General features: G+C 34.1%; 1 protein-coding gene across 4 annotated transcripts in view; it reads right to left on the bottom strand.

Annotated features, from left to right (window-relative positions):
* The window catches only part of UbcE2H (ubiquitin conjugating enzyme E2H), a 53,356-nt gene that overhangs the window by 23,482 nt on the left and 10,274 nt on the right, over window positions 1-19,600 (bottom strand). For all 4 annotated transcript variants that reach the window (XM_011051242.2, XM_011051240.2, XM_011051244.2 and 1 more), the window contains exon 3: window positions 4,760-4,836. In XM_011051242.2, the coding sequence (XP_011049544.1) occupies window positions 4,760-4,836 (77 nt within the window). The remainder of the gene's footprint in view (window positions 1-4,759; window positions 4,837-19,600) is intronic.

Raw genomic sequence — 19,600 nt, 5'->3', positions numbered from 1 at the left:
ATCTATATCCTTTTCTCTGAATGTATATGTAAAAATTCGAAATTAAACATTATTGTATTTGTATAAAAATTAATATTTTCCGGACGATGTATCGTTGTTCCATCGATAAAATATAGACCCCCTCAACCAACTGCAATATTCTCTGACTACACTTGCTAAGTCCTAATTGTTCAGCGAGAAAATATGCCCGTAAACTAATACGGCTCTTAATGAATCGCTTGCAGCTTGCGCTGCACTTGGACGCGATCAAGAGATTCCTGCCGAAAGCCTTTGTTCGCCATCGACATCCTTAACCATGGCTCGCACGTTTACCGAATCCATTTTCAACGCTCGTGCGAGCGAATATCCGATATATAATTGGAATTTAATTCGTGTTCGAGCGCCATAGTCCACTGAAGCGACACAATCGGAACTTGATAACTATCTCGCTAGCAATTAATGAAGTCGTAGAGAACTCATGCTCATTGACTTGTGCGAATAAATGTGGTGTGTTATGTAATATGAAAGTACCGCTCTGCAAGTTATATCAAATATATAAAATATGCATGTGTACTTCAAACAAATATAACAGATCACATCGTATATAATTAACATATATCGAACAAGATAATTATATTACAAAATTCCCTTTAATCGCATTTAAGTTATCGATATATTCGATATGAAATGAGGATAAACGTTAGTCTGTATTTTAATAAAGTAACTAATATCGTATACGCTCTCACATAAATTCAGAGAATGTTCTATATTGATTCAGAGTAATTAAACGAACGAATTGATCATTATTACATCAATCATATTAGCTCACTACACATACATATTAAATCTGAATCCTGACTAGGATTCTATTATTTATGATTTATTCACGTATAACTTACAGACTACGTTTAGCTAAAATATAGAGCGATGCTCATGCAGTTAAAGCTAAAACATTATTAAGAGTTGGAGTAAGCACACTAATAGTTGAAAATAATTAGCTGCAGCACAATCCGTTTTAAAGTGGTATGAGAATAGTTAAAAAAAGTTTTTTCATTAGCACAAGCTAACATAAACTCTCCTTACATAAACGTTCCTTGTAATAAAAAGAAGAGAATTTTTGTTCTTTTTTAAATATTCCGTACTCTCTCTTTTTCTTACAAAACTTGAATTAACTAAAACAAGCATAATCCGAGAACGATTATTCTTTTTATTTCTCACGCAAGTACAAAATAATTGTTCAATATCGTAATTCGACATTTCTGAAACTTTTATAATGCAACGTCCAGTTAATTTTTTTTGAAGGCTTTTTGATGATACAAATTCTATTTTTACTTTTTTATTTTCTTGCAATTAAAAGTAATTTCATATGACTAATGGTATTAAATATAATTTCCATGGAAGCAGCGCTCTTTATTTATTATGCGACTGGAAAGTAACGCATGTAAACGAATTCACATACGCAGTGTTGCAACGTTCGCCGAGGTTCGCCGAGGTTATTTGAAACACGATCTGATTTACATCGTTCCGGGGTAGTTCAATGATGCTAACTCGTCGGCGATGGCGAGCTGGACAAATGAAGCCGTATGCAAGTGGTTAAAGAGAAAAAAAAAGATATAGCTGATGCGCGTTATGCAATTGCGCGTTGCGATCGATCACAGAGAGACAAAATAATCGGATAGTTGGTATTATCAGCATGGTATTAACACCAGAATGGCCGATCCGAGTGAATTGCCACGTAAGCTTCTTTTAATCAATTACAAGCCTTACAATTTGTAGACGTCGATCAATAGTGAATGCAAATCGTGAGAGCGGATTTTATCATTGTTTAGTTCTCTTTCAGTCCTTTCTTTCTCTCACGAAGGTAGCAATGCTTGATGAAAGACACGTTAAAAGACACGTTTTTTATTTGTCAATCAATTTATTTGCAAATTTAAGAACAAATTTTAATAGTACAAAAATTATAGTGATGTATTTATCTACATATAAAAATAGTAAATTTTATTATTTTTACTAGTGCTAGAAAACAATCTACAAATTCCTTTTCTTTCCGTTCTAACGAATCCTTCTGCATAAATATTACAAAGCATGTTTTTTTATTTATCCACATGCAAATTTAATAACAATTTTTTGCTAATATAGAAAATAAGAGATCTAGACTTTTTCTTTTCCTCACAAAAAAATCTTTTTATTTAGATAGACGTTAAGAAACTCGTTTGCTATTTAACATATTTAATTTAACGAACGTTAATAGTATAGAAATTAGATTATATTAATGATATTAGTATTTTAATTGTAAGCATGATGCCATTATAATTTTTCTTATTTCGCGGATATTCTACGAACTTTCGGAATACGTAACACAAATGGCATCGAATCTGAGCGTGTTGAATATCACGTTTCTACAATTTGCTCGAGTAATCCAGACGAAGATTACCATGCGGAATGTTCCACCCGCAAGTATAGCCTACCTCGTCAGAGTAAGTCCCGTGGTTTGGTCTTAAAGCAAATGAAGTTATACTCGCGGATGCAGCTACGCCGTTTCAAAGGATCTATCTGAAACGCGATTTAATTTAAAGCGTTACGAATGAAGGTAGTAGTTGCGCGATTTCAACTCGTTTACCGGTGCAATCGCGATTCGGCGATTCAAGAAACTTTCGTTCCTCAGACGACTCGCTTTCCTCCACTACATCGCGCAGAAAAGCGAAACTCATTAAGCGGTTATAGAATTTCATTCGACCTGCCAAAGTGAATTGACGGCTCCGTAAATCTGTTTCGTTCAACAATACGAAAGCACAAGTCATTCTCAAACAACACATTCCTATTTCGCCTAATTATAAGCTTAATCATTCCATTTTATGATGGCTATATCTCGGTCATGATTAAAACAGAAAAATATACTCAAAGGAAAAAATGATTGCAATTACTATAATTTAATTATAATTTATAATTTGGAAAGAAAGTGTCCAATAATTCAGAAAAATATGTTAACTATTTAATATTTTAATATTTCGTAAATTATAATGTAAAATATTGTAACATAAAATATTACACATTTAGCATGTCTAAATTAAAATTTTTAAGTCAAATTGTGGAGACGCATATAAATATCGATCTTTCGAAAATATTCGTCGAGCATTTGAAAATAATCGGATAACGAATTCTTATTTGTTTCTTCAAATTGTCTAATTTTTGACGAATATCGTTTAGAAATTTTATTCCGACAAAATAGTTGCGTTATATGGCGAAAAATCTTAGCATAATTATTGCAAAATTATCAAGTCAAGACGCCATTATATGTTTTCATAATTTGTCTATTGGAATACTAATATTATAGCAGTAATAATTATAAAAATGGAGCTCTTAATATTTATAATAATTATTTTACCATGCAATATAGTCACAAGCAATTTCTTTCAATGTAAGAAATCGGTTTAATAGATTGTTTCTAAGCTACATTTGAATACACATTCGACCGAATTTCAAACACACTCGAAACTTCTGCGAGATAATCTTCTATGAGTCCTATCTGTGAAACAGGTCTGCAACTTGCGCGTATTTATCCGGATAGACACGTCATTAACGAGCTGTATCTTCGTTACGATCGGCTTGAAAGCGTTTCTTAGGGACAGTTGAATACATCTCTTTCGTCAGCGGAGAGTCAAGGAACTTTCTTTCGCGCCCGGAGTTGGCTGTGCCAATCGATAACACGCTTTGCACGCATGTCCGGCAAACCGAGAAAATCGCAAGTACGAAACGGTTGCGCAAGTGTTTCCGGTTCTGAGAGATGCGCACGGACCTTGGCAGAGGTAAAAATGTATTGGACGCTCGCCACTCACGTATTTTAATTTCGTTCCATCTTACACTGACGAATAATGAAACTTTCAAGCTTCTCGTGATAAATTACAAGTTGTTTAACAAGCAAGGCATGCGGAGAGAATTGAATAAATTATATTTTGTCATAAAATTTATCAATTTATTTATGACGTAAAGATAATCATTTTGATCATATAACTTATACTTTACAATTAACTTTTATACACCTTAATTCCGGTATGATAATAATAATAATAATAATAATAATAGTCCAAGGTGATACGCAAGAAACTATGAAATTGAGCGTGACATAAGTCGAAGGACGCCCATCGAGTAATGCATAATAACGTTACTTCAATGTCACATAAAATTGCAGTGATAAAAATTATTATAATCACGTTAAACTTGTCGTTGTCGAATCGGACCCAACTTTTTGTCTATTCTCGTTTTTATCAATACAGATTTAACTTTAATTTCGATTTAACTTACTCCTTATCTCTTTATCTAATTCTCAAAAACTTAGAAACTAGAATTAGAAAAAGATAAAGGATAAGTTAAACTGAGATTAAAGATAAAATTTAATTTATATTGGAAATGGACATTGCTGTTTCGAAACATATGCGGGAAATTAGCTGTCGGTTAATCGAATATTAGCAAATTGAATTTTTAATTCAATCTTTACTTTGCATGACCAGTTAAATTATCATATAATTACAAGAGAGATTATAACTGATAAATGAAAGTAGACGTAAACTTATTAAGATAATTAAACATAAACTTATCGCAAACATAATATCACTATGCGGTACAAAATGGAATATAAAATAACATTGAAATGATTATTTGAACTTTTGAATAAATAAAGTGTCATCCAAAAAAATTTAGTTTTATTAAAATAAAAGAATTTTAGTTCCATGTTGCACACATTTCTTGTTTATATTTAACATGAAAACAGGATGGTACTTACTGCCTCGTGGACCGTAGAACTTAACGGAGAATTCATTTAGTCCTCCTAGAATTGTCACCTCGTGTTTGCTTTCTATTCTGTTTGGAGCAAAAGAGTTAAGGAAAATTGCTTTCTCTCTCTCTCTCTCTCTCTCTCCCTCCATCTATGTTACATGGAGTTGTTATGTATCTATGTGACGGGAACGGCAAATCACGGGTTATTCGTCAACAGCGAGAAACGACATACGATAATCAGCATACGATGCATACGAAAAATTGAAAGAGAGGTAAGAGGAGACGTGCAAAATTGTGCTGCGGCTGGACCGTTATGGCATCTAACGACACACTGCGCAGCGCACAAATATTCCAGTGACAATGCTAAACCGTATCATTTTTCCATCTATTTTTTTTTCTACTTTTCTCTCTTTATTTGCGCGATGGAACTCGCACGGCTAAAACGTTGATTGTACTTGTGTAATATCAATAAACCATGCGACGCTTAAAACTGCCGTTACGCGCTGGCTTTTTTGCGTTGGCATGAATACATAGATGAATAGAGAGATACACAAATTTATAAATTAATTAAAGAGTTAATGAAATTTACAAAATACGTATATTCGCGTTAGCACCTTTAAACTCGCATCAGTTTATCTGAAATCACGGAGATATCGTAATCTCATTTATCGCGCATAATTATGACGTATAACAAGACTTGTATCTTGTGTATACAAATATAACGCGCTTAAAAAGGACACGGGATTGCAATAGGCTTTCACACATCATACACACAAACATACACACCATTAACGGGAACGTTTAAACTAGTCGCTGGCTTGCTTATCGCTTGTGTAAGAGCAAAACTTTCAGTGCGTGCATTAGAAAGTGCTTATCTGAACAGCGCGGTTTCGTAGGAGGTGAATTACTATTTTTTTCTCGATAGAAAAAAACCAAACGCGAGTCAAGCTCCGTGTATGAGACGGCAAGAGCGGGTCTTTCGACAACGCAAACCGAGACGAATCACAAAAATGGATTTCGTCGCAAATTACGATGTACTTTAATGACGTAACGCGAGTTAAAAGAACGACGATCTCTCGGCACGAAATAAATTAAGCGATTAAATCGTCGAAGCGTCGCGTTCGACTTAAAGGCATTTAAATACTTCTTAAGCCTCACGTTTACGGTATCACACGTTGTTACGATTTTCGTGACGTTACGTGACGTACATTTTTATCACCGCGTAAAATCTGTGGCGCGCGGCGCGGCAATAAAATCCGTCCTGATTAAATTATTCAATGTCCTGCTCGCGCGCACGTGAAAATACACGCGCTTTTCAGCGCGTTGGAATATAAAAATATCATTAATTTAATATCCTCTCGCTCGAATTTTGTCAGCTGAAACCAGAGTGGCGCCCAGTGTCATTAAAATATTTAAGCGTATGCAAGAGCATTCATCGTAACAATACGTATTAAATATACAATTTTCCAAAAATAAACTTTTTAATTCCACATATTACCCGTGTAGTTGCTTTTAACTAATAATTAGGGGAGAGTGGAAGAACTGCAAACATCTAAGGGAAAAGTTAAATAAAGATCTGACGATATTTATTAATTAATAAATCTTTATTCAAAAAACATTTCAGTTGCTTGATAAACTATAATAATTAATACTAATTTATTATCAATATAAATACAAACTATAATTTTAAACAAAAAACAGAATCTTATTGCCGTTCGAAATTATATTCGCCATCACGAGACAATGCGCCGAAACAATTGTTTATTTACAATTTACAATTTATATTAATAATATATAAATGTCAATTATTGTAGTTAAAATTAATATGCTTTAAATAAAGACATTTGTAATTGATAAATAATTGTCAGCTTTATGTAACTTTTTCTTTGAATATTCGCAATTTTCTTACATCAAAATCATCGAAAACACATAATGGTCTTTATCTTAAATGGCGTATGCGTTCTATGATTACTACAATACAATACTATATGTATATCGGATTATCACTGGATGCGAGAAATGAAAGGTTATTTACTCTAATATATTATAATAGTATTGTTCGCGTTTACTTCGTGTTCGCAATTCTTCCATTCTGTCCCTCGCGTGAGATGTTTCTTTCATCTCAACATTATATACCTCAATTATTCTTTTTAATTATTCACAATTAAATAAAGATCAATAATATTCTGTACGTCCTTCAGATAAGAAAATAAATGCAAAAACTTTTTTTAATTGCAAAATAATTTGCGTTAAATATAATGAAGTATAATAGTGTTATAATATACGTATAACACGTTTAATGAATTTATAAGGCTGGGATGACCTGGATACTTCACGCGAGTAATGCAGGGTTAAATCTTTAACCTTAAGAATTGAATCTTTAATAAAATGTCACTACACATTTTTTACAAGGGAAATACCACCGTATTAGAGCCCGATCGAAATTTTTACCGAAATTGAAAACGAACACTGATTATGTGTCAGTTTTGACTGAAACCATATAGCTCTTCTTCATAAATATTCATTTTAATATGTAATTATTGTTTCAATAATTAAATTATGATCTTATGAAGAAGAAAAACTTATACTCTTTGATCAAAATTGACACGAAATTTCGATTTTCTATTTCAGTTGAAAAATTATGTTTCAATTTTATGATATTTATGAAAATAAATAAATTTATAAAATAAATTATGATATTTATGAAAAAAAAGTATATGATACATGGGCATGTCTATATATATATGACCTTTATAGGATTCCTTAATTTTTAATTTTGGTTTCGGTTTCGGTTGAAATTGACATGTAGCCGAGTGTTTCGATTCAGTTTCGATCGGACTCTACATTGTATCTATGATTGCGCATCATTTCTCTTCTTTTTTGTTCGGGAAAATCATATTGATGAAAAAGTTCTACAAATTGATTTTCTCAATTGCACAAAGTACAACGTTTATTCAATTTACGATAAGAAACCTCCACACTTTAAATTTTTGGAAATAAAATTTCACTCCCAAAAAGTGATAGTTGCGCCAGTCCGATAGGAGTGAAATTTTCACTCTTAGAGAGTTAAGAATCATTCCAAATGGGAGTCAATTATCAATCTATGTGGAGAGTGAATAATTTCACTCTGATAAATGTTAGGTTTAGCTTCCCTCTACATCTAATCTGAAAATTATTAGGCTCTTTCATCGTGCTTTTGCACAAAACGAATGAATATGGCAGAAAAAAACGTCACTCTGTCTCGCAAAGCGAAATATTAATCGTTAAAGTCGACTTTTTAGGTTTGGTTAAGAAATTCACTCCTGAAGGAACAAAGTGAAGTTCAATTCTTGCTGGACTGGCGCAACTATCACTTTTCTTGGAGTAAAATTTCACTCCCAAAAATTTAGAGTGCGGTGTTGCGACAAGCAATTAGATTAGAAGCTACATTTCAATATACGTGAGCGCTTTCAATGTATTCCGCTTTCACGTGCAGGTTCCGAGAGCTTTGTTACCTGCGAAACCACGTTTCAAATACACCCGATTCCACGATCGCCGCTGCGTTCTCAAACGGCCGATGATGCGCCTGTGTAAACACACAAAGCAGTCCCTTTCCCGGGGAACCCCCGGCGCGACGTAGAAGCAGCATCGCTACGAACAATGAACGGATGCTCTCCAAGCGAGAAAATAAACCAGCGAATCGCACGTGGGCCTTTCGCTCCGTTTTACACGCGCGTGCCTTAATCGTTCTCTATAGTTGCGACACGCGATAACACACGCCTTCGTCATGCGGCATTGATTAGAATAACTATGTCCCCGCCTCCAGTTTTCATCTGGAGTAGTGTTCTTCAAGAAGTTGCCGCAGACCGCGGTATTATAACACGTCCTCTATTACAACATTAAGTAATTACGCGTGGCGTGACACTGCGAGAACTAATTTTGTAACGAGCACGAGGAAAATTTTTTTTTTATCCGAGGAAATTAGTAAACATTCTACATTTCTATGCATCTAAAGAATTTTTAATTTTTAAATATAATACCTATTCCGTCATATATTTTCTGAATTTTATTACTACATTTCGCCTCCTGCTTTTCCATAACGTCATTTCAATCGCGTTGAAAGCCACGAAACGAGATGGAAGCGAGTCCGTTGGAACACGAGCTAACGTCACGATAAAAATTGCAGTCTCCACTTCAAACGGAAAATTTCCCCCGACAGAGCGAGATGCAAAAGGGCAAAAATACGCGCTCAGCACAAAAGATACAAAGCAAAATTTCTGATGACAAAACGCGAGGAAATCGTGTCGAATCATTGTCCGACTTCCACGTATCTGAGCCAATTTCTTGCGTCAAACAAAAGTCGCTCTTTTGTGCATCGCATGTAAATCGTCTGCATTCTTCCCAGAAAAAGTAGCTTTGCAATTGTTGTTAAATTCTTTAGTATGATTGATTTATACATTTAAATCCATTTGAGAAACTAATTATAACCGCGTTAAAGGGATGTTAGCATCAACTGATTTATCAACAAAAATACCATTTCATGTTAATTTCACAGAATTAAAATTTCTTTTTACGATTAACATATATTAATATATATGCTAATATATCTGACGCTGGTATTTTGCAAAGCAGGAAAAAATAAATTACAGATTTTTTTGACTTGAATATGGACAATCAATACCGTCGATCGATTAATTAAAACATTTACTTCATGGAAATATTATATAGGTTTTATAATCGAAATAAAGACAGAACCAGATGTAAAATAAAAAAATAAATATACATAAATTATTTGAATTTAGAAACTTAAAATATATTTTAATGTGCAACAAACTGTGTATACGTGTGCGTGCTGTAATACTGAGAAAAAGATACTTAAAAATTTGTTTGTGAGAAATATATTTATTTCACTGAAATGAATTTTTATTTAAATACAGCGAAATAAAATTTTATTCCTAGCAAAGAAGCTACATATTTTATTTTTTTACAATTAATGAGATATATTTCACAGAAATATATATTTCGTCACCACACTCGAATTTTTTCATAACTAATAAATATCGAAGAAAATGTAAATTATATTTACTCCGCAATTCGTCGACATTTTTCTTTCTAGTATATAATAATGTGTCTCGTAAATCATATATTTGTATGTCATATTTATGCTCGTGTCAACCAATGTAATTAATTTTCTACCAATGTATTTAATTTTAATCTCATTTCAATTAACTCTTCAGCTTTTTCTAAGAACTAGAAAAAGATAAACTAAATTGAGATTAAAGTTAATCACTATCGATCCAAGGAAAGGGCATTAATCGGTAAAACAGCGACTCTGTCGAAGTTTTGCCGTCACACTAATATCCTTTTAAAGAATTTTACAACAACTGTAAACTCGGTTGCAAAGCTGTTTTTCTGCTGAACGTAGCAGAACCATTACAACGCGTTGGAGTGACGTGTGCTGAAAATCGTATTCTTTCCGGCACGGAATCCGACCGATCTTTCGTTACCGCCCATTATCGTGGAATAATGCAGATATCATCTCGCGCGCGTGTGCGTCTCATCAAATGATCATCTCTATTCATGTGCTCTAATACACACGAATGAATTAGCGCCGCGGCGATGGTACAAGGCATCCTGTTACAGGGAATGGTCGACATGTGCATCTGACGGACGTGTCCAACGGGCGCGTTATTAGAGAACAGATCGCCTCCGTGTTTCGATGCCCGTCGACACGGCACGACGTCAAAGTGCTGCAAATAGAAAACGGCCGAAAAGTAAAAAAGAAATGAAATAAAAAAAAAAGACGAAAAACAAGTTACCCATCACGAGTGAAAAATATCGGATCTCACAATAAACAAATAGCATTTATTAAAATATAAACACGATGTTTAAAATACGTATGTTACAAAACGCGAAATGGGAGTTGTATTTCGGAGTTTCGAAGTGGATCGAATCTTCGACCATATATGCACTACTATAATATCAACTTCATGTTTGATATGCTGATGTTGCAGTTCTATTACATAAATATATAAATAAAGAATTAATAATATACATAAAAGTGTGTATTATTAATTCTTTATTTAAAGGTACTTAAAAATCATATCAAAAATATGCATTATAAAATGATGCATCGTAAAGATGATTTGAATTTATATAACTTAATTGTCAAATTGAAATCAAATTTAGCTTCATCCTTGTTTCCATATTTTGGATAAATGCCGACATTTTCATTTCAATTCAAAACATTGTATATAAAATGTAAATGAAGCTAAGTGTCAAATATTCTAAAAACGTGTTTCCATATCGATCAAACATTACAAAAATTTCATATAAATGGATTTATAAACACTTAGTTTTTGAGATAAGAGGAACTTTATTAACAATAACAAATAATAATTAATGGAACAATTAACATTTTGACATGTTTCCTTCAAATAGTCTGACACACACACACACACACACACACACACACACACACACACACACACACAAAATATCGTTATTACACTGAGAAAAAAATTGCTGTTTCAAAAAAATATTAGTTGAGTCAACTAAATATACAGCGATCACTGTCAAGCAAATATTTGTTAATTCAAACAAATAACAAGTTTTAAAAATTACAAGATTTTGTTAATCTAAATATATAAATATTTTAACTAAATAATTATTACAAACTAAACGCATTTAGTCAAGTTAACAACTTTTCTTCCTCAGTGTACCAATTAAAGAAAAAAAATACTAGAAAACACCTTTAATAGTTTTAAAATTGAACGTTTCTAATATCTAATGTTCAAAAATGCTTAAATAGTAATTACTTGTTCCATTAATTGTTTGATAGTGTTAAACAAAATATTTTCCATTTCAAAGCGTTTTAGACCCATGTTTATATGAATTTTTTTTTCAACATTTTGTCAATAGGAATACATCCTTAGATAGAATACATTCTTAGATAGGATTCTAGAATATTTGATTTATCTTTTCAGTTACATCCTATGGGAAAAATAGTGAGTGCTAGCAATCTATATGTATAGATATATGGTCGAAAAAAAAGGATCGAACGGAAGGTTCCGAAGATGAGACGCTGCAATGCAAATCCCGCGAAAATCGCCGAAGGCGGTGAGATAAATTGGCGCATCGACGAATGGATAAAACGTGTGCAACGTTTTATCCATTCCTATTCGGGATGCGTTGTATAAAAACAAGCGTGACGTTTAATCCAATTGAGCGACACGCCCGTCGAAATTGTCCGGGCGGAAGTTTTGTAACGGCCATAACTCCAAGGATTTGCCGTTCCCATCGGCATAATACAAGATATACCATAAACGAACAGGAATGGGCTTGACGGAAACGATTGCTCAATCCCGAGGGACCGTTACATTCTCTCCTATCCGCGCAATGCTGTTGTTTACAGCGTTGAAATGAGAGGATTGTACAAGCATTTCTCTTTCCATCTCTCTGTTCTCTCTCTACTATATATCTTCATATATTACTCCAATGCTGATCGATCGGTATACGCTCGTAATTTCTTCTCGCCCATCGAGATGTGCTTTCCCAATTACAGCCATATATTAAAATAAGAAAGGCCAATTTATACGCTGGATTTGTGAAGAAAAAAGGAAGCTCGCGGGGAAAATCTCTGATTGTGAGTAAAATGAAGAATATAATTTTTATAGGTAAAACGAAGAGAAGCAAAATTATCGATTAAACATCTTTATATGCAGCTATCCAATACTAGTCAATTATTTAAAGATAGAATTAGTTAATTATTTTAAATGCTAAAAACACTGAACAATAATTCTTTTGATACTCAAAATAAGTAGAGTTAATGTTCATCTTTCAATATTAAATTAATATAATAAAGAAATAAAATAATAATAAAATAATTTACCCTTCTAAAGCAAATAGAAATAATTAGATTGCAAAATAAGAAGACTATCAACATAGTAGAGATTTCCGCTTTCTAAAACGTAAATTATTTTAGATTGCATTTAAATTTGAAAATCGTTACGCGACACGAGATATTTGAGGAGCGCGGAAGATTAGAAGTTCGCCAAACCGACTTGCTAAATCGAAGAAATCACGATGTAATTAGAGGCTTCGTTTTCTAACGCGGCGTTTTATTACCATAAAAGAATAAACGGAGAAAGAAAGAGCCGTCTCAATTCTGCGATCGAAACTCGCGAAGATCGTGACATAATGCAATCGAGGAGGAAATCGATTTCCCGCGAAAAGGAGCGCGACTGCAATGGAACTCCGCGATAAAATCATCTACAGAGAAGCGAAAGAAAGATCGTTGCACGTGTGATTAATCACATCTTTCGCTAATATAATAGTAAACTTTTTGTAATAAAAAAAAACAATGTTTCCCGGTGTAATATTGAAGATAAACGCGACGCTATATATTGTGAAAAAACTATAATAGTAGCTACACAATTTTTTTATATCTAGAATTAATATACAGTGTACTTAGTTGAATAAAATATATGTATATATAGTTGAATAAATTATTTTATAGTTATTAGGTGTTGGAATTAATTCGTAGCGTTTTACAAGTGATGGGGAAGTACTTTCATTAATGTATTTTTTAATGCTCATGTGAAATAAATAACATTCTTTCATTAAAAAACGCTACGAATTAATTCCAACACCTAATAGTATTCAAATGTGATCGACAATAATGAATGTGTGTGTGTGTGTGTGTGTGTGTGTGTGTGTGTGTGTGTGTGTGTGTGTGTGTACGTGCGTGCGTGCGTGCGTGCGTGCGTGCGTGTGTGTGTGTGTGTGTGTGTGTGTGTGTGTGTGTGTGTGTGTGTGTGTGTGTGTGTGTGTGTGAGAGAGAGAGAGAGAGAGAGAGAGAGAGAATGAAAGAATGGCCAATCTCCCTTTCATTCTCTCAATCTCCCTCTCATTCTCTCTCCCATTACACTGTTAAATGAAAAGAGATAGAATGGCCATCTTCCACGGTCCCTCTCTCTTACTTTTATCTACTTTGACACACAGATCGCGCAATCCATTCTCTATGTCTTTGTAAGTATTTAGGCACTTTAATACTTGAGCGGAAATTGTAAATCATACCTAGTACTACCTAATATAGAAAGATCTCAATTTAGATACTTATATCTATATCTAGATGTGTTTCAACACTGACAATTATTATCTTACTTTACAGTTACCACCATTACATTTGGCAGAAGAAACAACTTTACAACTGTTGTAAAATTCTTTAACATAATTGATCTTGCCTTTAGTTCCTCTCACTAATGCCATCTAAATGTATAAACCAATCATATTAAAAAATCTTGTAACAATAGTTACAAAACTGTTCTTTTCTGCTAAAAACAAAGCTCGTACCTTTTTCTCTAAATATACTTCGTATAAAATTATTTGAATTAGAAATTAAAATAAAGGAGCAACAAGATCTTTAAAGATCCAAATGACATTCCCGTATTACCGACAGATCGATATACTTTTTACAACGCAATAAAACACAATAAACACGTGATGCGTTACGCTTAGGTAATCGCACGTGAGAAATCGAGAGACCTTCGACTGATCGATGAATCGTGCACGAGGCAGCTGTATCTTTATAACGCGCTCGTGGTATTAATTACTGTCGCGGAAACGCGTGTAAACCGCGTCATTAATATACTCATCGATATGCACATCGCACGATGCAAATAACGCATCGCGATGTATTGTAATAACGCACGACTTATCCGGTTCGCACGCGTGAATGCGCTCGCAAGCCATTACAGTGAGCCATTAACGATCCCTCTCTCTCTCTCTCTCCGTCACGCCTGCAGCTTTACTGACAATGAGTGTCTCGTTAACTACAGTATAATTGATTAAGTTGATTTCGGTACTGCATACGCGTGGAAACTTCTACAGTGACAGTTCGCGGTTTGTACTGCCTCGCGAAACATGTCCACGTTGTATCGGCATAATCGCGGTCACGATGATTCCGCTGCGATTCGATCGCAGAGACGTGATTTATCATGATCGAGCGTAACCGACGTGAACTCCGCTACCTGATTTTCAACGAATAAGCGAAATCAAGGAACAATACCGCAAACCGTTTCGCGATGCTGCATCCACCGCGGTTGCGGACAATTCTGCCTCGGTTACGTCAAGTATCGATTCGCAACGGAGTATTGACGTACGATTATTGTCGATGGATCTAGGATGCTTAGGATAAACAGAAATACGATGAATTTCATGGAAAGATTATTGGGAAGAAGATTAATAGAAAGAATTGTAATACAAAATAAATACACGAAAAGATTTGCATCCAAATTTAGCTAGATACAGATTTGAAAATGATTTCAGACCATCAAATTATGTACTCTTTAAAATGAATAAAATCCTTGGAATGAAATCTAATTCTAAAGTATGGCAACTAAGATGTTGAAAAAGAGTAGCTTAATTATCAATTTTTAAGAGTGAGGTTTTACTCTATAGAGTTAGATTCCTCTCTAAAATTTTTAAAGAGTAGCGTGATGAACAATGGCTGCAAAAAGTTTTGACATTTTACATTTCAAATTTTTTCTAGTGGAATCTTACTCCAAGAGAGAGTAAAAATACAACTACCCTTGAAAAAAAGTCTCACTTCAAGAAAGTAAAAATATGATCACCCTTGAAAAAAAAAAGTAAAAATATTTCTTCTTTTTTTTTTCAAGGATGGTCGTATCTTCACTCTCTTGAGTGAGATTTCAGTACAAGAAATTTAGAGTAGCAATTAATTTGAACGTAATTATTTTGATGGTTCAATAAAAAATTAGTTTCACATCTGTAGCCAGCTAAATTTTTAGATACTTTAGCAAAACCATCTTTTCTATATAAAAGTGCGATCCCTTTTAGGCGCTATTAGATGGAAAGCATCTTTCGCACTTGTTACTACCATTGTAATCAATTTTAAATGCTCTTTTTGCATCCCCATTATGCTCCAGGTATTCTAGACACGTTACTGCGCATTAGAACGGAGTAAAACGAAGTTATTATCGTTATACTCCACGATCTTTTCTATATATAGGAAGACCAATCATCCATATGCTAAACAGTAGGAATACTGACGAGAAACTATAAAGTCTTCAAAGAAAGCACGGCATTAACTCTCGGCGTGTACCTAGGCGACAAATAAGTGTTACATAACGAAGGATAATTTAATAAGCAGCGGACCGTACTTTCGAACAAAGGGAGAGATAGAGAGAGAAAGCGAGAAATTTATCCATAAAGAGCAACATCTTGAATTACGCGAGCTCGTATTACGTTGAAAACGTAAAAGTGAATCGTAAATTCTATTGTAGTCATTTTTTCTGCTACTTTCCACTCGAAACGTGCACATCATTGACATTAAACAACAGATGCGCCTAATTACTCTAATTAGATACTGTCCGCGATGAATTCGCAGAGGGATTCGAATTCGAAAAACTATTAGAAATAAATGCCACAAGTTGTGTTGTTGTTTACAGCTCGCCTTTCTGTCCTCTTTAAAGAGACCTTCGGAAGATCATTGACAAGTCGATCATTTATCTTCCGATGCAATACGTCTCGGAATTATTGCATTTTTTCTAAACCGTGCCAAACACGAGTGCCAAAAATTATAGAAATCGTTTCGACGATGAGCTCGTACTTCCTGAAGCATAATCGATTAAATATGAGATAAGAATTTCAAGCAATTTTCAAGAAAGAATAAGGTTAATAAAATCCAACTTCTCGGTTGTTTCAGTAATTAGACTTTGCTCCTCATCGAATTTTAATGCAAAATAGCCATAGAAGAGAGTCGCATAGTTTTCAAGGTATTTCCCACAAGTTCTGAATTCCTCCGTTCCTGAAATATTTCTCGATGGATCTTGAGACATTCTGAACATGGATTATGTGGGATAAAACGATAGGCTCTTCCCACGCAGTTACGCGACGACGAAACGCAAAGTTCCCCGTCCCCAGGTTCTCGGCGTATCTGCTTTTGTGGTATGAATCAAGCGACATCGTCCGCGTGCACGAGCAGGAGAAGGGAAAGACAGAAAACGCAGAAGCTCCTCGGCGACGATGGCGACGGTGGGGGAAGCGACTGTAAGGTCGATCAGCTGGTGGACGAGCGAAGCAACGAGGAAGGAAGACAAAGAGTGCACGCCGCATACTCGCGTCGCTAGTCAGGGCTTTGTATTACGCGAAACTTTGTAATTCAGTTGAGTATATAAAATATGTATAAAGCGCGACATATAGGCAAAATTGCTGGGCAAAGTGGGCCACAACTTTTATGCGCAGATACTCTTCGCGAACAAAACAACGAAAAAAAAAAATATCGCACAGATATTTGCGCAGAGTTTCGAAGAAGTTTCTGGAAGATTTATAGATGAAAAATACGATAGGGATAAAAATGGACGCAAACTACTGTTGATTAATCGATCAATTAAAGTTGGACTTGTTTGGAGAAAGCACACGGAAACAATTTTTCTCTAAAGTATTGAAAAATTTAGCTGAATATAAAATCGGAAAATAATATTGTTAGATTATCAAAATAATTACAGCCTTTGCCAAAAGTATTAATCACTTGTATTTTTTATTTATCTAGAATTTTTTTACCTGCATTCCTTATTGATTATATATATAATAATTCACAGTAAATGTTAGAAATAAATTTTTAAGCTGAAATGTCAAATAATATTTAATAAGATGCCTAGAATATTTTTGGCGAATGTAAAACGCTTGAACATTGATGACAATGTTGCAACAAGTTTTAACATTCTAGTTTGAGCGTTCTATATTATTATTTTGATGGTCCAAACATTATTTTTAGATCTGTAGATACCAGCTAAATTTTTAGATACTTCAGCGAAATCGTTTTCTCTTTGCAGTACTGTTTAAAGTATTATTTTTTGCATTATCACCAACATTTGAGTGCACTACATAATTAGTTTGATGATTCAATAATATTATTTTATATCTAATTTTTAGATACTAGTAAAATCGTTCTTTTTATGCAGCTTGAAGTAAGAACAAGCAAAATTTATTTTAATCGATACTATCAATCAATAGAAGTGAGTGAAGATTTATAAGATTTATAAAAGAAAAGAGGACAGTTCACAGATATGTGATAACTTTATTCTAACTTTATCGTCATCGTTCTACATCGAAAGTGAAATATGTAATAAAAGTTAGCAGAGAAAAAGGGAAATCGGTGGCGAATCAGCAAATATTGGCGTAACATGACGAGTGAACGTAAAAGCGAGCAGCTTAAAATAAACTGGTCACTGCTATGACTAATATATTCGCAGTGCGAGAACGAAAGACTTTCCAGAAATTCTAAAACGCGCTAGCGTAACGAACGCGGACGCATCCAATTTGTTTCGCTCGTTTCGAGGCGGCTTGCAGCATTAATGCATTCAACACAGCGTGATCGATATCGCAGGACGAAGAAAGAACTCTGCGTCGCACGAGGAAGCTATCATAAATGTCCGAGGCTGACACGCATCTTTAATCCCCTCCCCCCTGTTTACTCGAAAATAACTTCATCTAATTTTCAAGAGGCCGACGAAAATCGTCGGAGGTGGAGCTAAATTATGGGAAGCGCCGTCACGTATTCGCGTTTCTCAACTCCGCGAGTTTCTATCGCGGAAGGCAACGCGACTTGCTTCACCGAAAAAAAGTCTGATAATTATGCCTACATAATTATTAAAGCTGATGAATTTTAATCAAATGTTCGTTAAACTTTAGAATGGGATTTTTAGAATCTTGCAGAGAGCTTTTTTCCTTAAGTAAGAAAATGGACAAATCAAAATTTTCTTGTGGAATCTATTATCATTCTGATTAATAATCTGGTTAATATGGATTAATAAGAATTTTAATTGATGTCGTCAGAATTTTCGACTATTTTCAACCAGAAATTTTTCTCAGTATTGTTATAATTTAATAATTCATTGTATTCGTTGCTTCAAAATATGACTTTGTTTCATATTTTGAAGCGCTATTATAGTACATAATATTATTATACGGTTTTCCGGTCCTATTAAGGTTAATGTAATCAAAACCAACGAAACGCTAACTTTACTTTTCTGAATATTACTTTACTCTTCTAATTATTACAAAACGATTGAATATACTACTATCATGTTTAGTAATATTTACTTAGTATTGTAATATGCTAAACAAAATATATTTGATAGCAATTACCGGACTTTTTTTCAGTGTGATGCATTATACGACATGTGCATATCATGTGACACGACACTCTGCGCAATTCGCGAAATAAGAGATGTCGCATGATTTAAGGTCAACTTATGCGTTCGCTGGCGATTTGGGTTCCGTCCATCCATCAGTTTTAGAAATATCGACACGCGCGAATGCGATTACATCTGGCAGTGTAACTTCTGAAATATTACGAAATCGTAAACATCGATTGTTATCTGTAATCACGGCGGTAGAACCGACGAAAGTAAACATTCAAATATAATTCCCGAGATATATTACAGTTTGGTTTATTCGATGGTCTTGTTATCATGCTGGACTTGTTATCATGATAAACATGATGCGTTTATCAGTAGCTAGAACAGAATTCGATGCGCTGCCCTTTTCGAGATAAGGCGACCCAGTGATGTTTCGCGATTGCGAAAATTCAATCAACTGATATCAAAGTCATATGCGGTAATATTAGTCTATGGCACGCGAATTTTTTTTTCTTCGTGTACTGATTGAAAAGAATAATAATTAATTTTTGAAACAATTTCACAAGAATAGAAGGAAATAAGAAATGAACTCAATAATGTTGACACAACGTGTCATTTCCAAATTCCAATACTTTCTTAAATAAACAAAACGATTAAATGAAGTTAAAGATAAAGAGCTAAATTCAGATTCACTCAACTTCAGT

This window comes from Acromyrmex echinatior, chromosome 6 (assembly GCF_024713525.1).
Source record: "Acromyrmex echinatior isolate Ae372 chromosome 6, ASM2471352v2, whole genome shotgun sequence".
Taxonomy (NCBI): Eukaryota; Metazoa; Arthropoda; class Insecta; order Hymenoptera; family Formicidae; genus Acromyrmex; species Acromyrmex echinatior.
Note: the sequence above shows the minus strand (reverse complement) of the source record. Positions and strands in the feature narration are given on the sequence as shown.